The 22,272-nt window shown below is 44.4% G+C and overlaps 3 protein-coding genes across 3 annotated transcripts in view; all 3 read left to right on the top strand.

Moving 5' to 3' along the window:
- Window positions 1–22,272, top strand: part of LOC144587386 (uncharacterized) — a 176,572-nt gene that overhangs the window by 113,453 nt on the left and 40,847 nt on the right. The window lies entirely within an intron of this gene.
- The window catches only part of LOC144587388 (uncharacterized), a 54,700-nt gene that overhangs the window by 12,306 nt on the left and 20,122 nt on the right, over window positions 1–22,272 (top strand). The gene's annotated exons all lie outside the window — the stretch shown is intronic.
- LOC144586934 (uncharacterized) lies at window positions 9,428–10,468 on the top strand. The gene is given in 2 exon segments (XM_078386105.1): window positions 9,428–10,277; window positions 10,338–10,468. Coding segments are annotated over 2 exon segments (981 nt in total).

Below are 22,272 nucleotides of genomic sequence, written 5' to 3'. Positions count from 1 at the left end.
GGAGAAATCCCTTATGCAAATGAAGGCCCCATTGCCTGACGTGTGTCTTGTAAGCCCTTTGGCGCTGGAATCCTCCTGGCTTGGCTTCTAGGAAACATCACTGTCTCTGGAGACCTCGATTTGAATCCTTCCTGATCCAGTTTGTGTCTGAGGGGCAATGACACCAGTAATATTCCTCTTTTCTATAAAAATCCTACATCAGTTTCAAATTTTGACAACTTCTCATTCTGTGTGGGAAATATTACAGGAGGCGGAGGCGTGTTGTACCGAGAATCCGGCCGGATCACTTGACATCCTTTGCCTTCAGGTGTGCCAAATGTTCCTCCTAGATCTTACTATATATTAAGATGTTGTCAATGTAAGTGCCAAAAAACTGATGGCCCGGTTCCAGGACCTTATCCATTAATCTTTGGAACGTCACTGCTGCTCCATGCAACCCAAATGGCATGCGGGAGAAATGGAACAATCCCTTTGTGGTCACAAAAGCTGTTTTCTCCTTATCCTCCTCTTTAAGTGGAATTTGCCAGTAACCTTTGTAAGGTACAGAGATGACAAAAATGTAGCCTGGCTCAACCTTTCCAACAAATTATCTACCTTGGGCATAGGATAAACATCAAATTTTGACACTTTATTCAATTTCCGGAAGTCTATGCACAACCTGACCTTTCCGTCTGTCTTAGGTACCACCACTGGATAGCTTCTCCATGGACTCCTCCAAGGCTTTATCACTCCCATTCGTAAAACTTCCCTATTAATAGTTTCATTTAGGTTATATGGCCTGCTCCTTCCAACCTATCGGGCCACTATATTTGGTTTGGTATTAATCTGATGTTCAATTAAGGTGATATAGCCTGGCTTATCTGAAAACACATCTTGATACTTGGTCTCCAGTTGTCTAACTTGGCGTATCTGTTCTTCTGTCAATCTTTCTCCTACTACAATATCGGATGTTCCCAGTGCATAAATTAAGGCTTCTGGCCCTAAGTTTTCCTCTTCTATCTCCCCCCACAGGGCTTCTCTTTCCCGCCACTCTTTCAACAAGTTTACATGAAAAATCCTTATCTTCTTTTGCTTGTCTGGCATTCTTATTTCATAAACTACCTCTCCTACTTTCCTTATAACCTCATATGGATCCTGCCATCGGGCAAATAATTTTGCATTCTCTGCTGGCAGCAAGAGAAGGATTTTTTTGCCCTGGCTGAAACTGTCTGGGATGAATATTTTGGTCATATCTCCTCTTCTGTTCCTGTGGTACTGTTGCTAGGTTTGTTTTAGCCATCTGTGCCACCTTGTTCAGATGTTCCCTCATTTCTATCACGTGCCTCACTACTGTTTGTGCCTTATCTCTACCACTTTCCCACTTCTCCTTTACTAAATCAAGTATTCCCCTGGGATTCTATCCATACATCATTTCAAATGGAGAAAATCTGGTGGATGCCTGTGGTATTTCTTGGACTGCAAACATGAGGGGTGCCACTAACAAATGCCATCTCTTTGGTTTGTCTACAACTAACTTCCGTAGCATTCCCTTCAATGTCTTGTTGAATCTTTCAAGTAGTCCGTTAGTTTGGGGGTGATAAACCGCTGTATGCATTGGCTTGACCTCTAATAGCCTCCACATCTCCTTCAGGGTTTGACTCATGAAGTTAATACCCTGATCCGTTAATGCTTCCCGGGGAAATCCTAGCCTCATAAACACTTGCATCAATTCCTTTCCTATTACTTTGGACATGGTTGACCATAGTGGGATGGCCTCCGGATATCTGGTGGCATAATCTATTAACACTAGAATGTGTCTGTGGCCCCCGCTGACCTCAGCAGAGGTCCAACAATATCATTTCCTACTCTATCAAAGGAGTGATCTACCAGGGGCATAGGGATAAGCGGTGCTCCCGGCCTTGGCATTCTTTGAGTGATTTGGCATTGCACACATGTATTACAATAATCTTTAATTTCCTTGCTCATACCCGGCCACCAAAACCTCTGTAATATTCTTGCTTTCATCTTTTCTACAGCTAAATGCCCAGCCTTAGGAACATCATGAGCTAACCTTAGTACCTCTCTCCTCCATTTGGAAGGTACCACTAGTTATTTGTTGCACTCTTGATCTACATGGTATGAGCCCTTCCACCAGTTCTAACCCGATCTCTCCATTTCTAACAGTCCCTACCTCTCCCACTTCTTGCAAAGCTTCTTGCAACATCGCAGCACCTTGTTGCAACACTCTGGTTTGCTCTCTCAATGTCTCCTGCAAAAAATCAGTTTCAGTTTCTTTCTCAGTCTCTTCTCCCTGTAACCCCTCTTTGAACTGCAAGAACTTATGAGTGCCTGCCCAATCTCGCCCCAACAACATTTCCCTGGATAACCTTGGAATGGTCCCCACTTTAAGCCATCTACTTTGTGCCCCGATGCACATGTCAGCTCATGCTGTCTCAGAGTCTCCATGAATACACTGTACCGAAAACTCATCACCCAGCATCGCCCCCAAGTCTCGCACCAAAGTTTTTCCGCAACCTGTTTCCATGAGCGCCTTTTTCTTTTCTCCATTTACCCAAGCTAGCTCCATCTCTTTCGGACCCATACTTGCACTGTCTCACGTCCAGCTCTTACCCATGAGCAATCCATGCCAGGACAATCACGTTTAAAGTGGCCAGGATGTCCACAGTCAAAGCAAACAGGCCATCTGTCTTTGCCTGGCTTAAGCCTCATGCTGCTTTTGAACAATCGGTGGTCGAACATGATGGGAAGCACCGGTTTGGGCCTCATCAGTTCAAACTGAGATTGTGTGAGCTGAAGGCTCTTCATGGTGCAGCTCCGTTGCCTCCCGTCGCCATCTTCTCATGTAGTCGTGCCTTTTCCAGTGTCGCAAAGTTCTCTCGAGCGCCCTCTTCAGCCATTTTCACTGTCTCATATTGGGAGGCTTCTCCGACTGACAATGTATCAACCACCTCCTGGAGTACCCCTATTAGGCAAGGAATCAGAATCAAGTCCATTGTTCCTTCGGCCATCCGGCCATGGTTGCCACCCTCTCAAATGTATGCAAATACACTTCTGGATCATCCAAGGACACCATCTTCTGTATCCTTATCGGGGCTGGCCCTGCAACCCAAAGGTTCCTAACTCTTTCCGAGCCTCTATTCCTTTTTCTCTCCTCATCAGCACCAGCCTGGTCAATAAAGTTTGTTGTTCTGTCAGGTTCTCAATCAACTTTTCTTGCTTCTCAATCTGTTGTAACTTCACAAGATCCCAGTTTCCCACGTTAGGAGTTGCCCCACATTGGGCACCACTGTGATTGGGCTCAGTTTCAGATTTTGACAACTCCTCATTTTGTGTGGGAAATATTACAGGAGACATCTCCTTTACTTTAACCACTTCATCTTTATTAATTACATGTTGTTCAATACTGTTCATAATTGGGTCAAATAGACTTAACTCTGGAAACGTGCCATAACTGTCCAACACAAACACTCTTCCCAAATCAGCTGAATTTACAGGGGTGCTGGGCCAAACTTCTCCGCATCGGTGGGTTTCCAAAGGGCTGCGCTCGTCACCAGATAAATGGTGGTGCAGCATGGGTGCTGAGCCCAGTCCCCCTCAGGTGGAGGCGTGTTGTACCAAAAATCCAGCAAGATCACTTGACTTTCTCTGCCCTTGTTCTTAGGGAAGAACACCTGGGATTGCAACTTTATCAGGGTCTGGGTATGAAAATAATTCCAGATGTCAGTGGGAATTTTCTAGCAATGGCATCTGGAAACCACAAGAAACAACACTAGCCCTCTCTGCAGATGAGATGTGTCCCAGTTCAAACCCCTTGAACAACAGCTCTGCCCAACCCACTTGCTTCTTCCGAAACAGGTTGAAGATTTTGTCATGTTTTGAGCCCCATCCACTATTACTTGTTTTTCTTTTGGGGGCCCTGGAGGAGAGTAGAACACCTGGCGTTGTTTCGTGTAAACCAAACTGATTTCAGGAGGAGAATAAATAGGAGTAGCACATCAAGTGTGGCCTTCCAAGGCCATTCAAAGGTCATCTGTGGACACCCCCACACCCCCACACCCCGACTTCTGGGATTTACCCATTTTTCCCTTGTGGTCAGAAAATATGCAGTCCACTCCAGAATGGGAGACATTCTTCCCCCACTAAGAATCTGTCTGGTATGGGTGTTTGACTTTCTTGAGAGTACCATACCTCCGAGCCAACAGTGTGATGTGGCTACAAAAAAAGGCAAAGCCTATTTTAGGATGCATTAACAGATGTGTTGTCTCCAAATCCCATTATTCAGCACTGGTTAGGCCTCATCTTGAGTCCTGTGTCTCGGTTCTGGACACCACACTTCAAGAAGGATGCCAGCAATTTGGAACAAGTTCAGAGGAGGGCGACAAGGATGATCAGGGGGCTGGAAATAAAGCCCTAGGAGGAAAGACTGAAAGAACTGGGTGGGCATGTTTGGCCTTGTGGAAAGAAGATGAATGGGAGATAGGAGAGCACTTTTCAAATATTTGAAAGGCTATCCTACACAGGAAGGACAGGATCTGTTCTCCATCACCTCAGAGTGCAGGACACATGATTATGGGCTCTAGTTACCGGAAGCCAGATTTCGGTTGAATATCAGGAAGAACTTCCTAACTGTAAGAGCAGTACAACAACGGAGCTAATGATGACCTTGAGAGATGGTGAGTGCTCCAACGCTGGAGGCATTCAAGAGAAGTTGAGACAACCACCTGGCAGATCTACCTTGATTTGTATTCCTGCATTGAGCAGGAGTTTGGATTCTGTGGCCTTATAGGACCCTTCCAACTAAATTATTTTATTATTCTTTGAAATTCTGGGAGGTGGAGGTGGAATCCACCCGCCACCAATAACTGAAGAAGCCATTGAAACCTGGGAGTAGGGGCAGCCCACCTTCTGGGGATCATGAGTTAAACTGCCTTTTCGGAATCCAGAGGAAGCATGGCAGAGCTGGTGACACAGCCAAGTGGAAGCGAACACCTGAGCTTTGCTGCCAGATTAGCCTTGGGGTTAAGATGATCTTCCTTCTGGTTTCTTTCTTTCTTTCTTTCTTCCTTTCTTCCTTCCTTCCTTCCTTCCTTCCTTCCTTCCTTTCTTTCTTTCTTTCTTTCTTTCTTTCTTTCTTTCTTTCTTTCTTTCTTTCTTTCTTCCTTTCTTCCTTTCTTCCTTCCTTCCTTCCTTCCTTCCATTCATTCATTCATTCATTCATTCATTCATTCATTCATTCATTCATTCATTCATTCATTCATTCATTCAAAATAGTATCACAGCACTACTCTGTGTGGGTTGCAACTAATAAATTAGAAAAATAAAAATAGAGATATTAAAGCCAACAGCAATAATCTAAACCTCTCCAAAAACAAATGGCACCGACTAATCCCAGAGTGAATGGAGGAAAAGAGGGAAAAAGAGGAGGGGAAAGAAAACAAGTGGGGGAAAGAGGTCAGCTGGGCCCAGTGTGAAAAGTCTCCCTGAAGAGCCATGTCTTTCATTGCTTCCTCAAAGTCACACAATGAAAGCATTACAATCATTGTTCTCAAAATGTGCAGGGATCACCGTGAATCGGTGCACTACGGGGCCCACACAAGTGGATTGTGCACCACTCTGATTTTCTTTCAGGCAGAGTAAAACTAGCTTTAGCCCAGCTATCACATGAACCCCAGGTGAAAGGGTATCTTCTCTCACCGGCACAAGGGGAGTGAAACCAACGGTCAGTGCAGATGGGCCCTTCACGGATGCATCATGCAGGAAAAGGTGAATGGGTGCCACTGAAAAAGAAAAGGGGAAGGAAGAACCAACGGCCTAGAAAAGGCCTGTATTCAGACTTTGCTCATCTTAACATGGTCCTACCTTTGCCCTGCCATGAAGCTGAGCGAGATAATCATCTGAAGCAGCAGCTGCTGCCGCAAGTCGGAATTAACTTATGGAGGAGGTCTCTTAATTCACCATGTTGCCATGAGGGTGAAGCAAATAGCAATTAACCACAACTACTACAAGAACAACAAGTGCTGGATTGAGCTAAACATACTGAGCCCAGAACATGCTGAGAACCTTCTCTGAGCCAAGGCATAGCATGCCGGATGGTATTCGCCTACTTACCCTGGGAAAGAGACTGTGACCAGAACTGAAACGTCAATCACAATTTCCAGTGGATGGCTGAAGTCCTGTTGCTTAACATCCTATGTTGCACGAGTGTGGCTTGTTGAAGCAAGTGGGGATCGGGAGAGTCAACCCCTCTGTAGGGCCAATGGATTCAGATGGATCTACTTGAGTTGCTACTTGTTTTAGGAAAGGAAGCAACAACAAGAATTCTAGAGTAGGACCACTTGAATCAATGGAACATATGCAGTTCACTCATGAAAACCCTACTGATTCAATGGGCCTACTCTAGCACAACTTACAACACTAAGGAAAAGGATTTAAGCCATTGCATGCGTGTGTGCTCTTTAATGTTTGAAACCCCCTCAAACATGGACAACATGTGGAAGCTGAGAAAATGAATGAATAAAGACAGGAAGGTTAGTGATGAAAATTTGAAAATGAAGACATCAAAAGAAAAAACCCTTCTCAAATGTGTTTTCCATTAGAAAAGTTATTTTCTTTATACCTGAATCTCTCTTTTGCTCTGAACTACAAACTCCAGTCTTCCTTGCAAATCTTAGGGTAATTTTTAGCAGGTGGTTCAATTTCAAGTTGGGAATGTGGGCATGATAAAAGGAAAAAGAGAAGAGTTGCAATTAGTAATGAGTCACCAGCAGAAGGAAACACAGACTTCCAGACCACCATCACCACCTTAGCCAGATATGGGTGCTGGCTTTTGCTCTCTTTCTTCCTGCTAGAAATTCTCCCACTGGGTGAGTTTTGATTCCTTTCTTCCATATTTTCTGCTTCTCTGTAGCTGGATGGTGAGCTTTCCTGGGCAGTTGGGCGTCACCTTGGTAAGTAAGAGGAAAATATGGGGCTTCACAAAAGGTGATACAGAGAAGATAACTTTGCAATGGGCGAATATTGCCAGAGGGAGACTGTCTCTATGTACCACATACTTCTGGTGGTGCTTGAGAGAGAGCGAGTTCTCTTCTAGGGATGTCTCCTTTGGATTTTTTTTTTGGATGCCAGTTCCCAGAATTTTTGAATCTGAGATTTCTGTTTCAGAGACACACACCTTGAGACACATGTATTTTCCTCATGTCTACCAGGGCTTCTTACATTATTCCTTTCCTGTTGCAATGCCTCCTGGGTGTAATGTTACAGCTCTTTTGTTTCTATAAACCAGTGGTCTCCAACCTTGGGCCTCCAGATGTTCTTAGACTTCAACTCCCACAAATCATGGCCAGCAGAGGTGATGGTATAGACACTGCCTTCCAAAAACTACGGTGCCCTCAGATTGGGGGGGGCAGGAACTGGAGACCTATAGTGCAGCCTCTGAAGACTAGGCCTTGAGGTCTAGAAATTGAAGGTGTCTGAAATTGTAGAATGCGACTGAGAAGGAATTCTGGGATGATTCGGGGAGCTGGAGTGCAGGAAATCAAAATGCCACATCCTTATTATTTTCTCTTAATGGGTTAAGGTGGTACCATTATGACTTCCATCTATGAACACCTGAATTAGATTCTCCCTTCAAAGGCAATGGAACTCATGACTGAGGTTAGGGCTGGTGTCCCGACTGTTACTCTAAAAAGCTTCTGCTCTGTTGTTAAAGGTGACAGATGAAGGTCAACCTTTGATCAACACCCATGGAAGGAGAGGCTCCTCTTCAGGATGAACAGAAGCAGCTACAAGCAGGAGCCAGCCAAAAAGAGGTTGAGGCAGATGAAGCCCCCTTTCTCCTTTCAGAGACCCCTCAGAATCTACAAGGTATATATAGAGAGAGTCTTTCCTCCTAGGGCTTGGTTTCCAGTCCCCTGATCACCCTTGCTGTCTTCTGAACTGGTTCCAGCTTGTTGGCATCCCTCTTAAAGTGCAGTATCCAGAAACTGGAGCTGGAACTCAAGATGAGGCCTAACCAGTGCTGAATAGAGGAGAACTAGTACCTTATGAGAGTGGGAGACTATCCTTGCGGAGTAAAATAGCATTTGCCATTTTATTCAGCCACCTCCCACTCTTGGTTCATATTCAGCGTGTGCTCTACAAAAATTCCAAAATCCTTTTCGCCCATAATGTTACTGAGCTAAGTGTCCCTCATCTTTTAACTGTTTATTTGTGTATTTTTTTTACCCTAGGTCAGAAAGGGGCAAAGTGCTGCCCGAGGGCCACATACAGCCCGCGGACAGTTTTGAACATCAAAACCTGTTATAGCTTTTTGTCTAAAGTTGATCAGTTGCTTATCTTTAACATACTGCAAAAAAAACCTCTTTAGTATTTTTGAAGATTAACAAGTTTAAATTAAAAACAATGATAACATCACTGTTTCATTTTATTTTTAAGTAAAGTTGGTTCGGCCCCCAAACACAATTCAGATTTTTCATGTGCCCCCCTATAGAAATTAATTGCCTATCCCTGCCCTAGGTGGAGAACTCTGCACTTATCCCTGTGAAATTTCATTCTGTTGTGTTCACCCCAATGCTTGAGCTTATGAAGATCATTTTTAATTTTGTTCCTGTCTTCCAGGGTATTACCGTTCACTTGATAGCCATTGAACCGCTTGTGTCTTTAGCTAAACCTAAAAATGTTAGGAAAGGAACATAAGAAAGATTTCCTGAATACAAAGCAGGCTGATGAATGCAATAAATTTTCTTCTCTGGCACCATTTCCCCCTTAAACCCATTACATTTTCCCCTTCTTTTCCTATTATGATTTATTCTGTTTTCTTTCCATATTGTCTAATTTTTCTAATTGTATAAAACTACTTTTTTATATATCTGTTTTTGTATTTATGCTGTAAGCCATCTAGAGTGATCGTAATTGACCAGATAGGTGGGATATAAATGGAATAAATAAATAAATACATCCTCAATTCACTATTAATTCTCTCCTTCGAGCAGATGAGGGAAAAGAGAAGGAAGAAAGACTCCATGAGACATTGCCAGAAAGAGGGGAGGATGAAAACGAGAACTGTTGGGATGGAAATGAATCACTGAGGCAGAATCAGGCAGACCAGAGAAGAGATAGGTCTCACATATATCCAAGTGGCATTGCCTCTGAAGACGAAATGGGAAAAACAACAAACAGGAGCATCAGTGCTCTTCAAAGCTCAGAGTATCAACAAAACATCCCTCTGAGGAGAAGTCCAGTGAAATGTCCAACATGTCATGTCGAGATAAATCGGTGTCACTGTTTGGAGGATGGAGAAAGTTTCAGATGGAGCCCAGAAGATACAAGATTTCACACAGGGGAGAAAAACAAATGTTTTACCTCTGACATTGAAGCACCTCAACCAACGCATTCTGAAGAGAAAGTCTGTAAGTGCATAGTGTGTGGCATGAGCTTCAAGGGAACTTCAGAACTTAAAAGACATCAAAGAATACACACAGGACAAAAAGCATACAAATGTCCTGAATGTGGACAGGCCTTCAGACGCAATTCACATCTTCAAGTACATCAGCGAATTCATACAGGAGAGAAACCTTATATATGCAAAGAATGTGGGAAATGTTTCAGTCATTCCTCAGCTTTTAAAATACATCAGCGCCGGCATTCAGGGGAGAAACCATATTTTTGTAAAGAATGTGGTAAATGTTTCAGTCATCCCTCAACTTTTAAAGTACATCAGCGCCGTCATTCTGGGGAGAAGCCACATTCTTGTAAAGAATGTGGGAAATGTTTCTGCCGGAGCAGTGATCTTCAAGTACACCAGAGAATTCATACGGGAGAGAAACCCTATAAGTGTCAAGAATGTGGAAAATGTTTCAGTCGTTCCTCAACTTTTAAAGTACATCAGCGCCGGCATTCAGGGGAGAAACCATATTCTTGTAAAGAATGTGGAAAACGTTTCTGCCAGAGCAGTGATCTTCAAGTACACCAGAGAATTCATATAGAAGAGAAACCCTATAAGTGTAAAGAATGTGGGAAATCTTTCTGCCGGAGCAGTGATCTAAAGGTGCACCAGCAAATTCATACGGGAGAGAAATCTCATCAGTGTAATGAATGTGGGAAAAAATTCAGCCGGAAGGCAAACCTTGTAGTACATCAACGAATTCATACAGGAGAGAAAGCCTATAAATGTGAAGAATGTGGTAGGAGTTTCAGCCATATCGGAAACCTTATAATACATCGACAAAGTCATTCAGGAGAAAAACCCTATGCATTCAAATAATGAGGGAAATGTTTAAGTCATTCCTCAGCTTTTAAAATATGTCAGCATTCAAGGGAGAAGCCATATTCTTCTGAAGAATGTGGGAAATGTTTCTGCCAGGGCAGTGATGTTCAAGTACACCAGCAAATTCATACAGGAGAGAATCCCCATGAGTGCAATGAATTTGGAAAAAGTTCAGCAAGAAGGCAGACCTTCATATCAGTATGAAGAATGTGGGAAAAGCTTCACAGTCGGGTCAACCTTAAGAAAACATCATAAAGGAGAGAAACCTGTTCAGTTCAAAGAATGTAGGAAGAGGTTCACCAAACACTCAAATGTCACAGTACATCAACCAATTTACTCAGGAGAAAAACTCTATACTTGCAAAGAGTGTGGTATAAATTTCAAGCAGCTCTGACTTTAAACTTCATCAACACTCACATTCAGGGGAGAAATTCCATCATTGTAAAGAAGGTGGGAAAAGCTTCTGTCTGAAGAAAAATCCTGGGGAACACAAACAAATTCATTCAAGAGAAAAATCTCTATCAGTGCAAAGAATGTGGGGAAATCTTCTGTTGTAGAGCCCATCACAAAATTATCTCCTTAAACTCCATCAACCTGTCTGTCTTGGGAAGAGACTGAAGAGAGGTTCATGCCACAGTGAGAGCCAGAATGTCGAATTATACCTTTGTGAATCTGTGAATGCATGTAAAACAAAAGACTTTATGATGGCCTCAAATGTGGGAATCCCCTCCACAGAAATCTTCTTTTCCTGCAAAAGATACACAAAAGCCACATTCCTGATGGCATTTTACAACAATAAGGAGATAATAAACAGGGGTGGTGCTGTGCATGGACTCTTTTGTGTGTTTTAAGATGATTGTCAAAGGAGGATGTGATATGTGTAACTCCCTGCCTTCTGTTCTGTGATTTTTTAAAAATATTTCAAACCTAAGATTTTTCTGAGATAGTTTTAACATGAGTCTAACTTTATCATTTTACAAAAATTGCCTTGAAATTGAAATAAATATTTAGACTGGAATAAGGCTTTTTTGGATGAGCCATGATTATGCAAAAAGGATCCTGACAGGATGAGTGTGGATAATTTTGAGCATATTTGCACGAAAGATCGTTAAAAAGTTTGTGTAAGAAATGTAACCCGAAAAGGATGTTCAAGGAGTGGTGTCAACATTATCAAAACACACTGTTGAACAATAGGGGAAAAGCTGCAAGCAGGGTTAATAATATGACACTTAATCAAGGACCTCGGAGCACTATGAAACTTTTTAACACCCTCTTCGTAGTTTGAGTCTGTGGTAGTCCATCAGAGGTGACATTTATTCCTGCAGGGGTAGATTCTAGTGTGAAACCAGTTACCAGTCTGTCTGTCTGTCTGTTTGTCTCTCTCTCTCTCTCCCTCCCTCTCTCTCTCTCTCTCTCTCTCTCTCTCTCACACACACACACACACACACACACACACACACACACACACACACACACACACACACACACACACACACACACACACACACACACACACACATACGAGAGAGAGAGAGAGAGAGAGAGAATGAGTTTCCATAGCCAAGTAGGAATACAGCATATAGTCTCCCGAGACTGATCCACACATTCTGTCACCTTCATCACTTATGGACTGAGGTTGTTGTCCAAAAAATATGGAAGTCTTGTTGAATAATCATGATGTGTCTCCATGAAGATGGAGGGAGCCGGTGACAGGGCTTAGTTTTTGAAGGAACACACAGTTTCTGTGTGTGTTATGCTCTAGATCGGGTACGTGTCAGGAAGCTACCAGACAACTAATGCCTTGTAGGTATCACAGAGCTTAACCCCTTCTAGCCCCTTCCTCTGTGTCTATGGAGAGTTATCCTATCTGAGATGGAGCCTTCATTCCTCAGCTGGTGTGTAGACATCAATCCGTCTCCTGTCCAGCTCCCTGATTTTGCTGTTATTGGGCATGGCTCTTTGCCTCAGCCTGCTGAAAAAATGTCTCTTCAAATTGGGAGAGGTCGTGATGCACCACTTGCCCCGAGGCTGAATGCTCAGATGTCAAAGTTTCCTATCTGTTGAGGTCCATTCCTAAGGCCTTCAGATCCCACTTGCAGATGTCCTTGTATTGCAGCTGTGGTCTCCCTCTGGGGTGATTTCCCTTCACTAATTCTCCATACAGGAAATCTTTTGGAATCCAACCATCAGCCATTCTCATGACATGCCTGAGCCAATGTAGACGCCGCTGTTTCAGTAATGTATACATTATTATATATTATGTATTCTTCAGCTATCAGTTGTTGAAAACATCAGAGAGTAATGTGGATGTTTTGGCAAAAGCACTAGAGATGGGTGTAAAGTGCTTCATTATGCTTTGTTCCAATCAGTCCAGATGGCAGCACAGCTGCTCTGTGCCTCCTCATCACGTGAATCTCTAGTCTGGACAGGAGTCCAGACTTCCCTGCCCCACCTCCTCCCACAGCTGACCACTCAGATGAGGACGGGAGATGGAGATTCTCCCTGCGCAGCTGTCGAGTGGTCAGCTGCCAGAGGAGGCGGGGCAGGGAAGTCTCGGCTCCTGCCTAGACTGGAGAATCATGTGATGAGGAGGCACGGAGCAGCACGTGTCAGCTGGTGTGTGGAAGTGCCAGTGAGGGGGTGGGGGAAAGGCAGCTTTGCTGCCACACAGACGACGCATGACAGAGCACTTCGTGCCCACCTCTAAAAAAAGATTGAAGTAGGTGACATTGCACGAGAGTTCATGTTTCGGGTGGTTTCTCATCTGAGACAATTCACTTCCAAATGTCACCATATTTTTCTATGTATAATTTATTTATTTATTTATTTATTTATTTATTTATTTATTTATTTATTTATTTATTTATTATTTGATTTATACCCCGCCTATCTGGACCAACGGACCACTCTAGGCGGCTTCCAATACAAAATTGGATGATGAAACAGTAACAGCTACAATAAATTAAAGAGTAGGGAAAAGTAAGAAGAAGAAAAAATTAAGAATTGGCTGGATGGAAGGCCTGAATGAACAACCATGTTTTTTTTAAAATAATTTTCTAACATAAAGAAAACCATAAGAACACCAAAAAGAGAGAGAGAAAGAAAAAAAGACAAAAAAAGCAGACCACGTATACAGAGAAAAAGGGGGAAAAACTGACTAATCCCTCTATTTAGACTACACCCTCCCCCCTTTGGAGTCAGAGACTCCAGCCTCATTAGCCCCTCTACTCTCCCTATATCGATTTGCAGTATATACTAAATGGTCATACATATATCATGCCTTCTTTTGGGCCCAAGAATATATTAGTCCCCAGCTTTGTTTTACATAGTCTCTTAGCTGTTCCCGTAGTGCTTCTGATAGAGTGTCCAGTTCTGCTATGTCCCATAACTTCTTTAATAGCTCTTCTGTCGTTGGAACCTCTTCGGTTTTCCATTTTTGGGCCCAGAGTAATCTAGCTGCTGTGAGTACTGTATATACATGAGACAATGCTTCAATTTATTATCATTTACTCCTGAAATGACATTCAATAATGCCATTTCAGGTTTTATATCTAACTTCTGCTGAGTAATTTCTTTTGCTAGATCCCATACCTGTGTCCAATAAATTTTGACCTTTTCACATGTCCACCACATATGATAATAAGTTCCTGCATTTTTTTACACTTCCAACATATATTGCAGTTACCCTCTGAGCCGCCTAGAGTGGTCCTGAGTTGGCTAGATAGGCGGGATATAAATAAAATAAATAAAAATAAAATAAAATAAAAATATTTTTGCTAATCTTACAGGTGTATAATGCCATCTGTAAAACATTTTGAGTATGTTTTCGCTTAAATTTATTGGTTTAAACATCTTATAGCTTTCTTTCCACATCTTAGTCAAATCATCAAGGTTCACATTGTACCCCCAATTTTTTGCCCATTTTATCATTGTCTCTTTCACCATCTCATCCATGTTTTTAAATGGGTTTTAAAGATGCCCAGCGTAGGGGCCGCGCGAATCTCCGGAGGGAGATTGTTCCAGAGGCGAGGAGCCACTGCTGAGAAGGCCCGGTTTCGTGTCTTCTCCTTCCGGGCCTCTCTCAGCATCAGGCTCCTCAGCCTCACCTTCTGACTCATGCAGGCGATCCATGTAGACCTTAGTGGAATCAGGCATTCCACCACATATCGAGGTCCTAAACCGTTTAGGGCCTTGTAAGTGAGCATTAAAACTTTGAAGTTGACGCGGAAACAAATGGGCAGCCAATGCAATGCGGCCAGTGTTGGAGAAATGTATTGGTATTTTCTCACTCCGGTGAGAGGTCTGGCTGCCGCATTCTGCACCACCTGAAGTTTCTGCATCAGCCTGAAAGGCAGCGACACGTAGCGCGTGTTACAGTTGTCTAATCTTAAGATTACAAGTGCATGCACCAAGGTAGTGAGCACCTCTGTGTCGAGGTAGGGTCGCAGCCGGGCAATCCGCCAAAGATGGAAAAAGGCGGTGCGAACTACCGAAACCACCTGTGTTTCCATGGTGAGCGTCAGGTCCAAATGTATGCCCAGGCTGCAGACCCCACTCTTCCCGGCCAAGGTGGGGCCCCCAAACGTGAGAGAGTCACCCAAGCCACCTACCATGGGGGCACCCACCCTCAGAACTTCCGTCTTGTCCGGGTTCAGCCTGAGCCCGTTCTCCTGCATCCATTGCAGTAAGGCCCCCAGGCAGCGCTGAAGGGACAGGACGGCATCACCTGCAGTTGGTGAAAAGGAGATGTAGAGCTGGGTGTCATCGGCATATTGATGAAACAAAGCCCCACATCCCCTGATGACCCCACCCAGCGGCCTCATATAGATGTTAAACAGCATTGGGGAGATGATTGACCCCTGTGGAACCCCACAATTGAGACTCCATGGGGCTGAGACACTCTCCCCAAGCTGTACTCTCTGGGGACGGTCCCTCAAGAAGGAACGGAGCCAGGCAAGTGCCGAGCCACCGATTCCCAACTTGGAGAGCCTCCCCAGGAGGATACCGTGATCGACGGTATCAAAGGCCACTGAGATGTCAAGGACGACTAACAGAGATGGTTTTACCCTATCAGCCTCCCTCAACAGGTCATCGTACAGGGCGACCAATAAGATACTTTTTCCTAAAATCATTATGCTAAAACTTGAGGGGTGTCTCTTACACGAAAGTAAGCTGAGATAGCTGAGGAGAGAACAAAGATCTCTCTTAGATCTCCCCAGCGACCACTTGCATCAGAGAGGCAGGTGCTCCTGTGGTCCTTTTTCATACAAGTGGGGGAGCAATGCAGGTGGGTTTGGAGGCAGGTGGCCACTTACCTCAGTGGATGCATTATCTTCCTTGGCCCCTGTGGCTTCTCGGGACAGTGGCCCTCCTGCTGGCTGGAGGTGAGTCTCTCTGAGGAGGGATCCGGAAGCAGGATCTGAACTCAGCCCTGGGTCTGCCTGGGAGGGGAGTTGTGCCACCTGTCACTCTCCCATAGGAGAAATCTGTTGTGCGAATGAATGCCCCATTGCCTGACACATGTCTTGTAAGCCCTTCAGCGTGAGAACCCTCCTGGCTTGGCTTCCCCTTATATCTTGCCAGTTCCAGGAAGCATCACTGTCTCTGGAGACCTGGGTTCAAATCCTTCCCGGCCCAGTGTGTGTCTGAGGGGCAAAGAAACCAGTAAAATCCATTTTTCAATACTTCACATACCTGGAAACTCATGTTCAGGTCACTGTAACTCAGCCGTGATACCTAATAAAGGTAAGAAGACATCGCCGCCTGTTTTTCGTTGTATTGCGCAGGAATTCACGCTACTCTTGTGCAACAGAGGTGTAAGTAGAAAAATTGCTGAGAGTTTGACTTCTTCACTAAGGAGGAGTACGGGCCATCTGTGCGTGGGTCATAATTAAAAATTCCTGAGCTGCTTGAGTGGGTCATAATTTAAAAAATTCCTGAAGCTGCCTGGGCTGATAAAGGAGAGCTGACTCAGGGTAAAAAAAGGCAGACTCCGTAAAAGCGAGGCTGCGCAGTAGAATAGAATGCTTTGAACTGTAAAACCAATTAGTACTGCCCTTATATGGAGGGTTGTGAGCCGTAACGGACAGCCTATATAATGTATGTGTATCACATTCTTGGTAGAGAGACTGATGCCTTCCCTGGCTGAACTCTCTCTCCGCTTTTTGCAGCAGCGAAAAAAAATGAAACAGCCTCCATTTTGCAACTTCCGTGTCTCTGTTGGGGGAATTCATAGGGGTCTTGAATTCCAGCTTGACAGAGGGGAAAAATCAGCACCAGCCCCTTCGCCAAAGAGATTTCCCACTGAAAGTTACACTACTCATCTTAAAACCTCTGAGGAAGTGTTAGTAAAATCAGGCCAATAAAAATATAGCAGGAGGACGTCCGAGGAAGTGGACGTCACACCACAAAATCATACATCACTGTGATCAGGTTCAGTTTCAAATTTTGACAACTGCTCATTTTTTTGCGGGAAATATTACAGGAGACATCTTCTTTACTTTAACCACTTCATCTTTATTGATTACATGTTGTTCAATACCGTTCATAATTGGGTCAAATAGACTTACCTCTGGAAACGTGCCTTAACTCTCCAATACAAACTCTCTTCCCAAATCAGCTGAACTCACATGGGTGCTGGGCCAAATTACTCTGCATTGGTGGGTTGCCGATGGTGTGCGCTCCTCACCGTGCAAATGGTGCCGCAGCATGGGTGCCAAGCCCAGTCCCCCTCAGGTGGAGGGGTGTTGTACCGAGAATATGGCTGGATCACTTGACATTCTCTGCCTTTGTTCTTAGGGAAGAACAACTTTATCAGGGTCTGCGTATGAAAATAATTCCAGATGTCTGTGGGACTTTTCTAGCAACGGCATCTGGAAACCACAAGAAACAACAGTGACCAGGATCTTATCACCTCTTCCCCTAAAAGTTCTCTCCAGCCAGGCTGAAAAAAAGGTTTCCACCGGGAGCTAAATAAGCTGTACTTGAAGGCTTCAGTTATGAGGAGACCCTTAATATGAGAAGCAAGCAAACAAAACAGTGACGTGTTAGTTCCAAGGTATTTTAGAATAATGCATTCTAAAGATATGTAGGGCCTTGAACATAATTTATGGGTTCTGCTTAGATCCTTTCCTCATTTGTAAACAATGTTCTGAAGATGGACCAGGGGCCACCAGGAGGCCATGAGCTCCACACTCAGACCTGGAAAAACCACAACAGCTGTAGACTTGTCCCTCCAAGGGGTGGAATCAGCGATGGTCGGGCAGTGTCCCAAGGCCAGACTTCAGGAGCTGGAAGGAGCTGGTCAGGGAAGGTGTCTTCTCACCTAGCCCCTCCAGGTCTAGATTTGGCCCAGATCCTGATCACATTTTCTTGCTTTGAGGGCCTTGGGGGGGGGAACTTGTGCCGGGCGTAAAAGTTTATCTCTCTTGGTGGCCTCAAAATCAAGACTTTGTATCCGCTGAGCCATCAGTAAGAAGACTTCTGGCACCATGAGTGAGGTCTTCTGGGGGGGCAGTTGTGTGTCTTGTTTCCTCCCCCATTGAAGCTTTTGAGTGGGACTTTGACCCTGGATTAGCATGGGGGGTAGCACCTCTCCCCTTGCACTGCTGAAGCCCGAATAAAAGGAGACCTCCTGCCATTTGGGAATTGGAAGCCAGGATCCCACTAGCCCTCTCTGCAGGTGAAATGTGTCCCCAGTTCAAACCCCTTGAACACCAGCTCAGCCAAACCCACTTGCTTCTTCCAAAACAGGTTGAGGATTTTGTCATGTTTTGAGCCCCATCCATTCTTACTTCTTTTACTTTTAGGGGCCATGGAGGAGAGTAGACCACCAGGCATTGTTTTATGGAAACAGAACTGATTTCAGGAGGAGAATAAATAGGAGTAGCACAGCAAGCGTGGCCTTCCAAGGCCTTTCAAACTTCACCTGTGGACACCCCACTCCTCGCTAGAGGGTCTTCCATTCCCCTTAGGCTTGTGTAGCTGCATAACAGAATTAGTGCCATTTGAGAAACAGGGTTCTGATGGTGGATTGGTTACTTGGGGTTATGGGATGTTTCTTAGGTGCCTATGCTGCTATTTTTTTAATTAAGAAAAATCAGGGGAAAGGTGATATACACAGTTATGACATGTAAACAAGATTAATTATTATTATCTCGGGGGTGGCTCTGACTTTCTCCTTGTCTTTGCAGGAAAGCAACAGGAGGGCCACCAAGGGAGTGAAAGCCCCTTTCTTCCAAAGTAGCTCAAAGCAGCAGCACCTGGGCTGGCTGGGATGGGGAATTAAGGGATCAGCTTGGAGAGGAATTGGATTCAGAAGCACCGCTAAAGGATATACCATGCTCATTTCCCCCCACCCCCATTTCCCCACCACCACCCTTTGTTCCTCCACGTGGTGACCCAGAAACAGTGGACCATTTCCAGACTTACCTTTTCTTTGGTCAGAGAATCCACCCTCCACCTATAACTGAAGTAGCCCCCTTGGGAGGGGGGAGCGGGTGCGGTCCACCTTCCGGGGCTCATGGGTTCAATTGTCCTTTCGGGATCCAGAGGAAGCAGGGCAGAGATGGTGACACAGCCAAGTGGAGGCGAACACCTGAGCTTTGATGCCAGATTAGCCTTGGGGTTGAGATGATCTTCCTTCTAGTTTCATTCATTCATTCATTCATTCATTCATTCATTCATTCATTCATTCATTCATTCATTCATTCATTCATTCATTCATTCAGCTTCTATTCCACTCCCATTCGTATCACAGCACTACTCTGGACGGGTTACAAATCATAAATTTTATTGATCGCACTCCATCCTGACATCAAAATGTAAAAACTGTCATTTAATTTGTATTCCGCTCCCATTAGTGTCACAGCACACCTCTGGGCAGGGTACAACTCATAAATTAGAAAACAAAAATAAAAATAGAGATATTAAAGTCAATAGCAATAACCCAACACCCCCCCCCCAAAAAAAAACAGATGAAACCAATTAATAACTGGATGGAGGAAAAGAGGGGAGGGAAGAAGAGGAGGGGAAAGAAAACAAGTGGGGGAAGGAGGTCCGCTGGGGCCAGTGTGAAAAATCTCCCCAAAGAGCCATGTCTTTAATTCCTTCCTCAAAGTAACACAATGAAAGCATTACAATCGACGTTCTCAGAAAGTGCAGGGATCACCGTGAATCGGTGCAGTACTGGGCCCACACAAGCGGATTGTGCACTATTCTGATTTTCTTTCAGGCAGAGTAAAATTAGCTTTAGCCCAGCCTCATGTGAACCGCAGGTGAAAGGGTATCTTCTCGCACCGGCACAAGGGGAGTGAAACCAACGGTCCGTGCAGATGGGCCCTTCACAGCTGCATCAGGCAGAAAAGGTGAATGGGCGCCCCTGAAATAGAAAGGGGGGAGGAAGTACCAACAGCCTAGAAAAGGCCTGTATTCAGACTATGCTCATCTAAACATAGTCCTACCCTTGCCCTGCCATGAAGCCAAGCGAGATGATCATCTGAAGCAGCAGGTGCTGCCACAAGTGGGAGTGAACTTATGCAGGAGGTCTCTTAATTCAACGTGTTGCCATGAGGGTGAAGCAGATAACAATAACTACAACTACTACAAGAACAACAACTGCTGGAGTGAGCTAAACATACTGAGCCCAGAACATGCTGAGAACCGTCTCTGGGGCAAGGGATAGCATGCCGGCTGGTATTCGCCTACTTACCTTGGGAAACAGACTGTGACCAGAACTGAAAAGTCAATCGCAATTTCCAGTGGATGGCTGAAATCCTGTTGCTCAACATCGTATTTTGCACTAGAGTGGCTCATTGAAGCAAGTGGGGATCAGGAGAGTCAACTCCTCTGTAGGGCCAATGGATTCAGATGAATCTACTTGAGTTGCTACTTGTTTTAACAAAGGAAGTAACAACTAGGGTAAGACCACTTCAATCAATGGAACCTATGCAGTTGACTCACCAAAACCCTACTGATTCAATGGGCCTACTCTAGCACAACTTAATACACTAAGCCAAAGGATTTAAGACATTGCATGCGTTTGTGCTCTTTAATTTTTGAAATCCCCTCAAACATGGACAACATGTGGAAGTTCAGAAAATGAATAAAAACAGGAAGGTTAGTGATGAAAATATGAAAATGGAGACACCAAAGGAAAATACCCTTCTCAAATGTTTTTTCCCTTAGAAAAAAGATTTTCTTTATACATGAATCTCTCTTTTGCTCTGAACTACAAACTCCAGACTTCCTTGCAAATCTCAGGGTAATTTTTAGCAGGTGGTTCAATTTCAAGGTGGTAATGTGGGCATGATAAAAGGAGAAAGAGAAGAGTTGCAATTAGTAATGAATCACCAGCAGAAGGAAACACAGACTTCCAGACCCCCATCACCACCTTAGCCAGATATGGGTGTTGGCTTTTGCTCTGTTTCTTGCTGCTAGAAATTTTCCCACTGGGTGAGTCCTATTTTGATTCCTTTCCCCCATATTTTCTGCTTCTTTGTAGCTGGATGGTGAGCTTTCCTGGGCAGTGGGAGTCACCTTGGTAAGTAAGAGGAAAATATGGGGCTCCTGAGAGAGAACAAAAGGTGAAACAGAGGAGATTAATTTGCAATTGGCGAATATTGTCAGAGGGAGACGGTCTCTATGTACCACATCCTTGTGGTGGGGCTGGAGAGAGAGTTCTCTTCTAGGGATGTCTCCTTCGGAATTTTTTTGGATGCCAGTTCCCAGAATTCCTGAATCTGAGATTTCTGTTTCAGAGACACAAACCTTCAGACGCATGTATTTTCTTCATCTCTAGCAGGGCTTCTTACATCATTCATTTCCTGTTGCAATGCCTCCTGGGTGCAATCTTGCAGCTATTTTGTTTCTAGAGACCAGTGGTCTCCAACCTTGGGCCTCCAGATGTTCTTGGACTTCAGCTCCCAGAAATCCTGGTGTGGCATACTCCAGTAGGTCTGCCACCAGTAGGTATCCCACCGCTGCCACCAAATCAATGTGACAACCCCAGACCTACTGGAGTATGCCACATTCTAGTTATGCTGCCACCAACCATTCCCTATAAGAAGTCACATAGACCAGGAATGGATTTTACTAAACAAAAGAACAACGTTTATTTAAATAACAAACAGGGTAAATAAAAAGATCAGGTAAATAAGATACTGTAACGTGGCTTAGTCTCAATCATATACACATAACAGTTTGGTTCACACAGAACACTTTAAAGTAAAGCACAGACCCTGAACCTATCAGTTCTGGCTACCCAGATAGAAACCTGAACCTATCAGGTATGTACTACCTGACACACAGTTGTACTCAGTCTGACACACAGACTCCAACTCCTCTTCTCCACACCAGCTCTAAATATATATACAGTACAGCTCCTCCCCCCCTGATGTCCCGCCTTCCACTCCCCATAGGATGGAACTTTCCCTCCAAACCCATGACAGACAGGTACCATCAGTGCTGTATGTGACACCTGGCCACCAGAGGTGATGGTATAGACAGGGCCTTCCAAAAAGTGCAGTGCCCTGAGATTTGGGGGGCAGAAACTGGAGACCTATAGTGCAGCCTCTGAAGACTAGGCCTTCAGGTCTAGAAATTGAAGGTGTCTGAAATTGTAGAGGAGGAATTTTGGGATAATTTGGGGAGCTGGAGTGCAGGAAGTCCAAATGCCACATCCTTATTTTTTTTCTCTTAATGGGATAAGGTGGTAGCATTGTGACTTCCATCTATAAAGGGCTGAGTTCGATTCTCCCTTCAAAGGCAATGGAACTCATAACTCAGGTTCGGGCTGGTGTCCCAACTGTTACTCTAAAAAGATTCTGCTCTGTTGTTAAAGGTGACAGATGAAGGTCAACCTTTGATCAACATCCATGGAAGGGGAGGTGCCTCTTAAGGATGAACAGAAGGAGCTACAAGCAGGAGCCAGCCAAAAAGAGGATGAGGCAGACGAAGCTCCTTTTCTCCTTTCAGTGGCTCCTTGGAATCTTCAATGTATATATACAGAG

This window comes from Pogona vitticeps, chromosome 2, assembly GCF_051106095.1.
Source record: "Pogona vitticeps strain Pit_001003342236 chromosome 2, PviZW2.1, whole genome shotgun sequence".
Taxonomy (NCBI): domain Eukaryota; kingdom Metazoa; phylum Chordata; class Lepidosauria; order Squamata; family Agamidae; genus Pogona; species Pogona vitticeps.
This window is presented reverse-complemented; position numbering and strand designations above follow the sequence as displayed.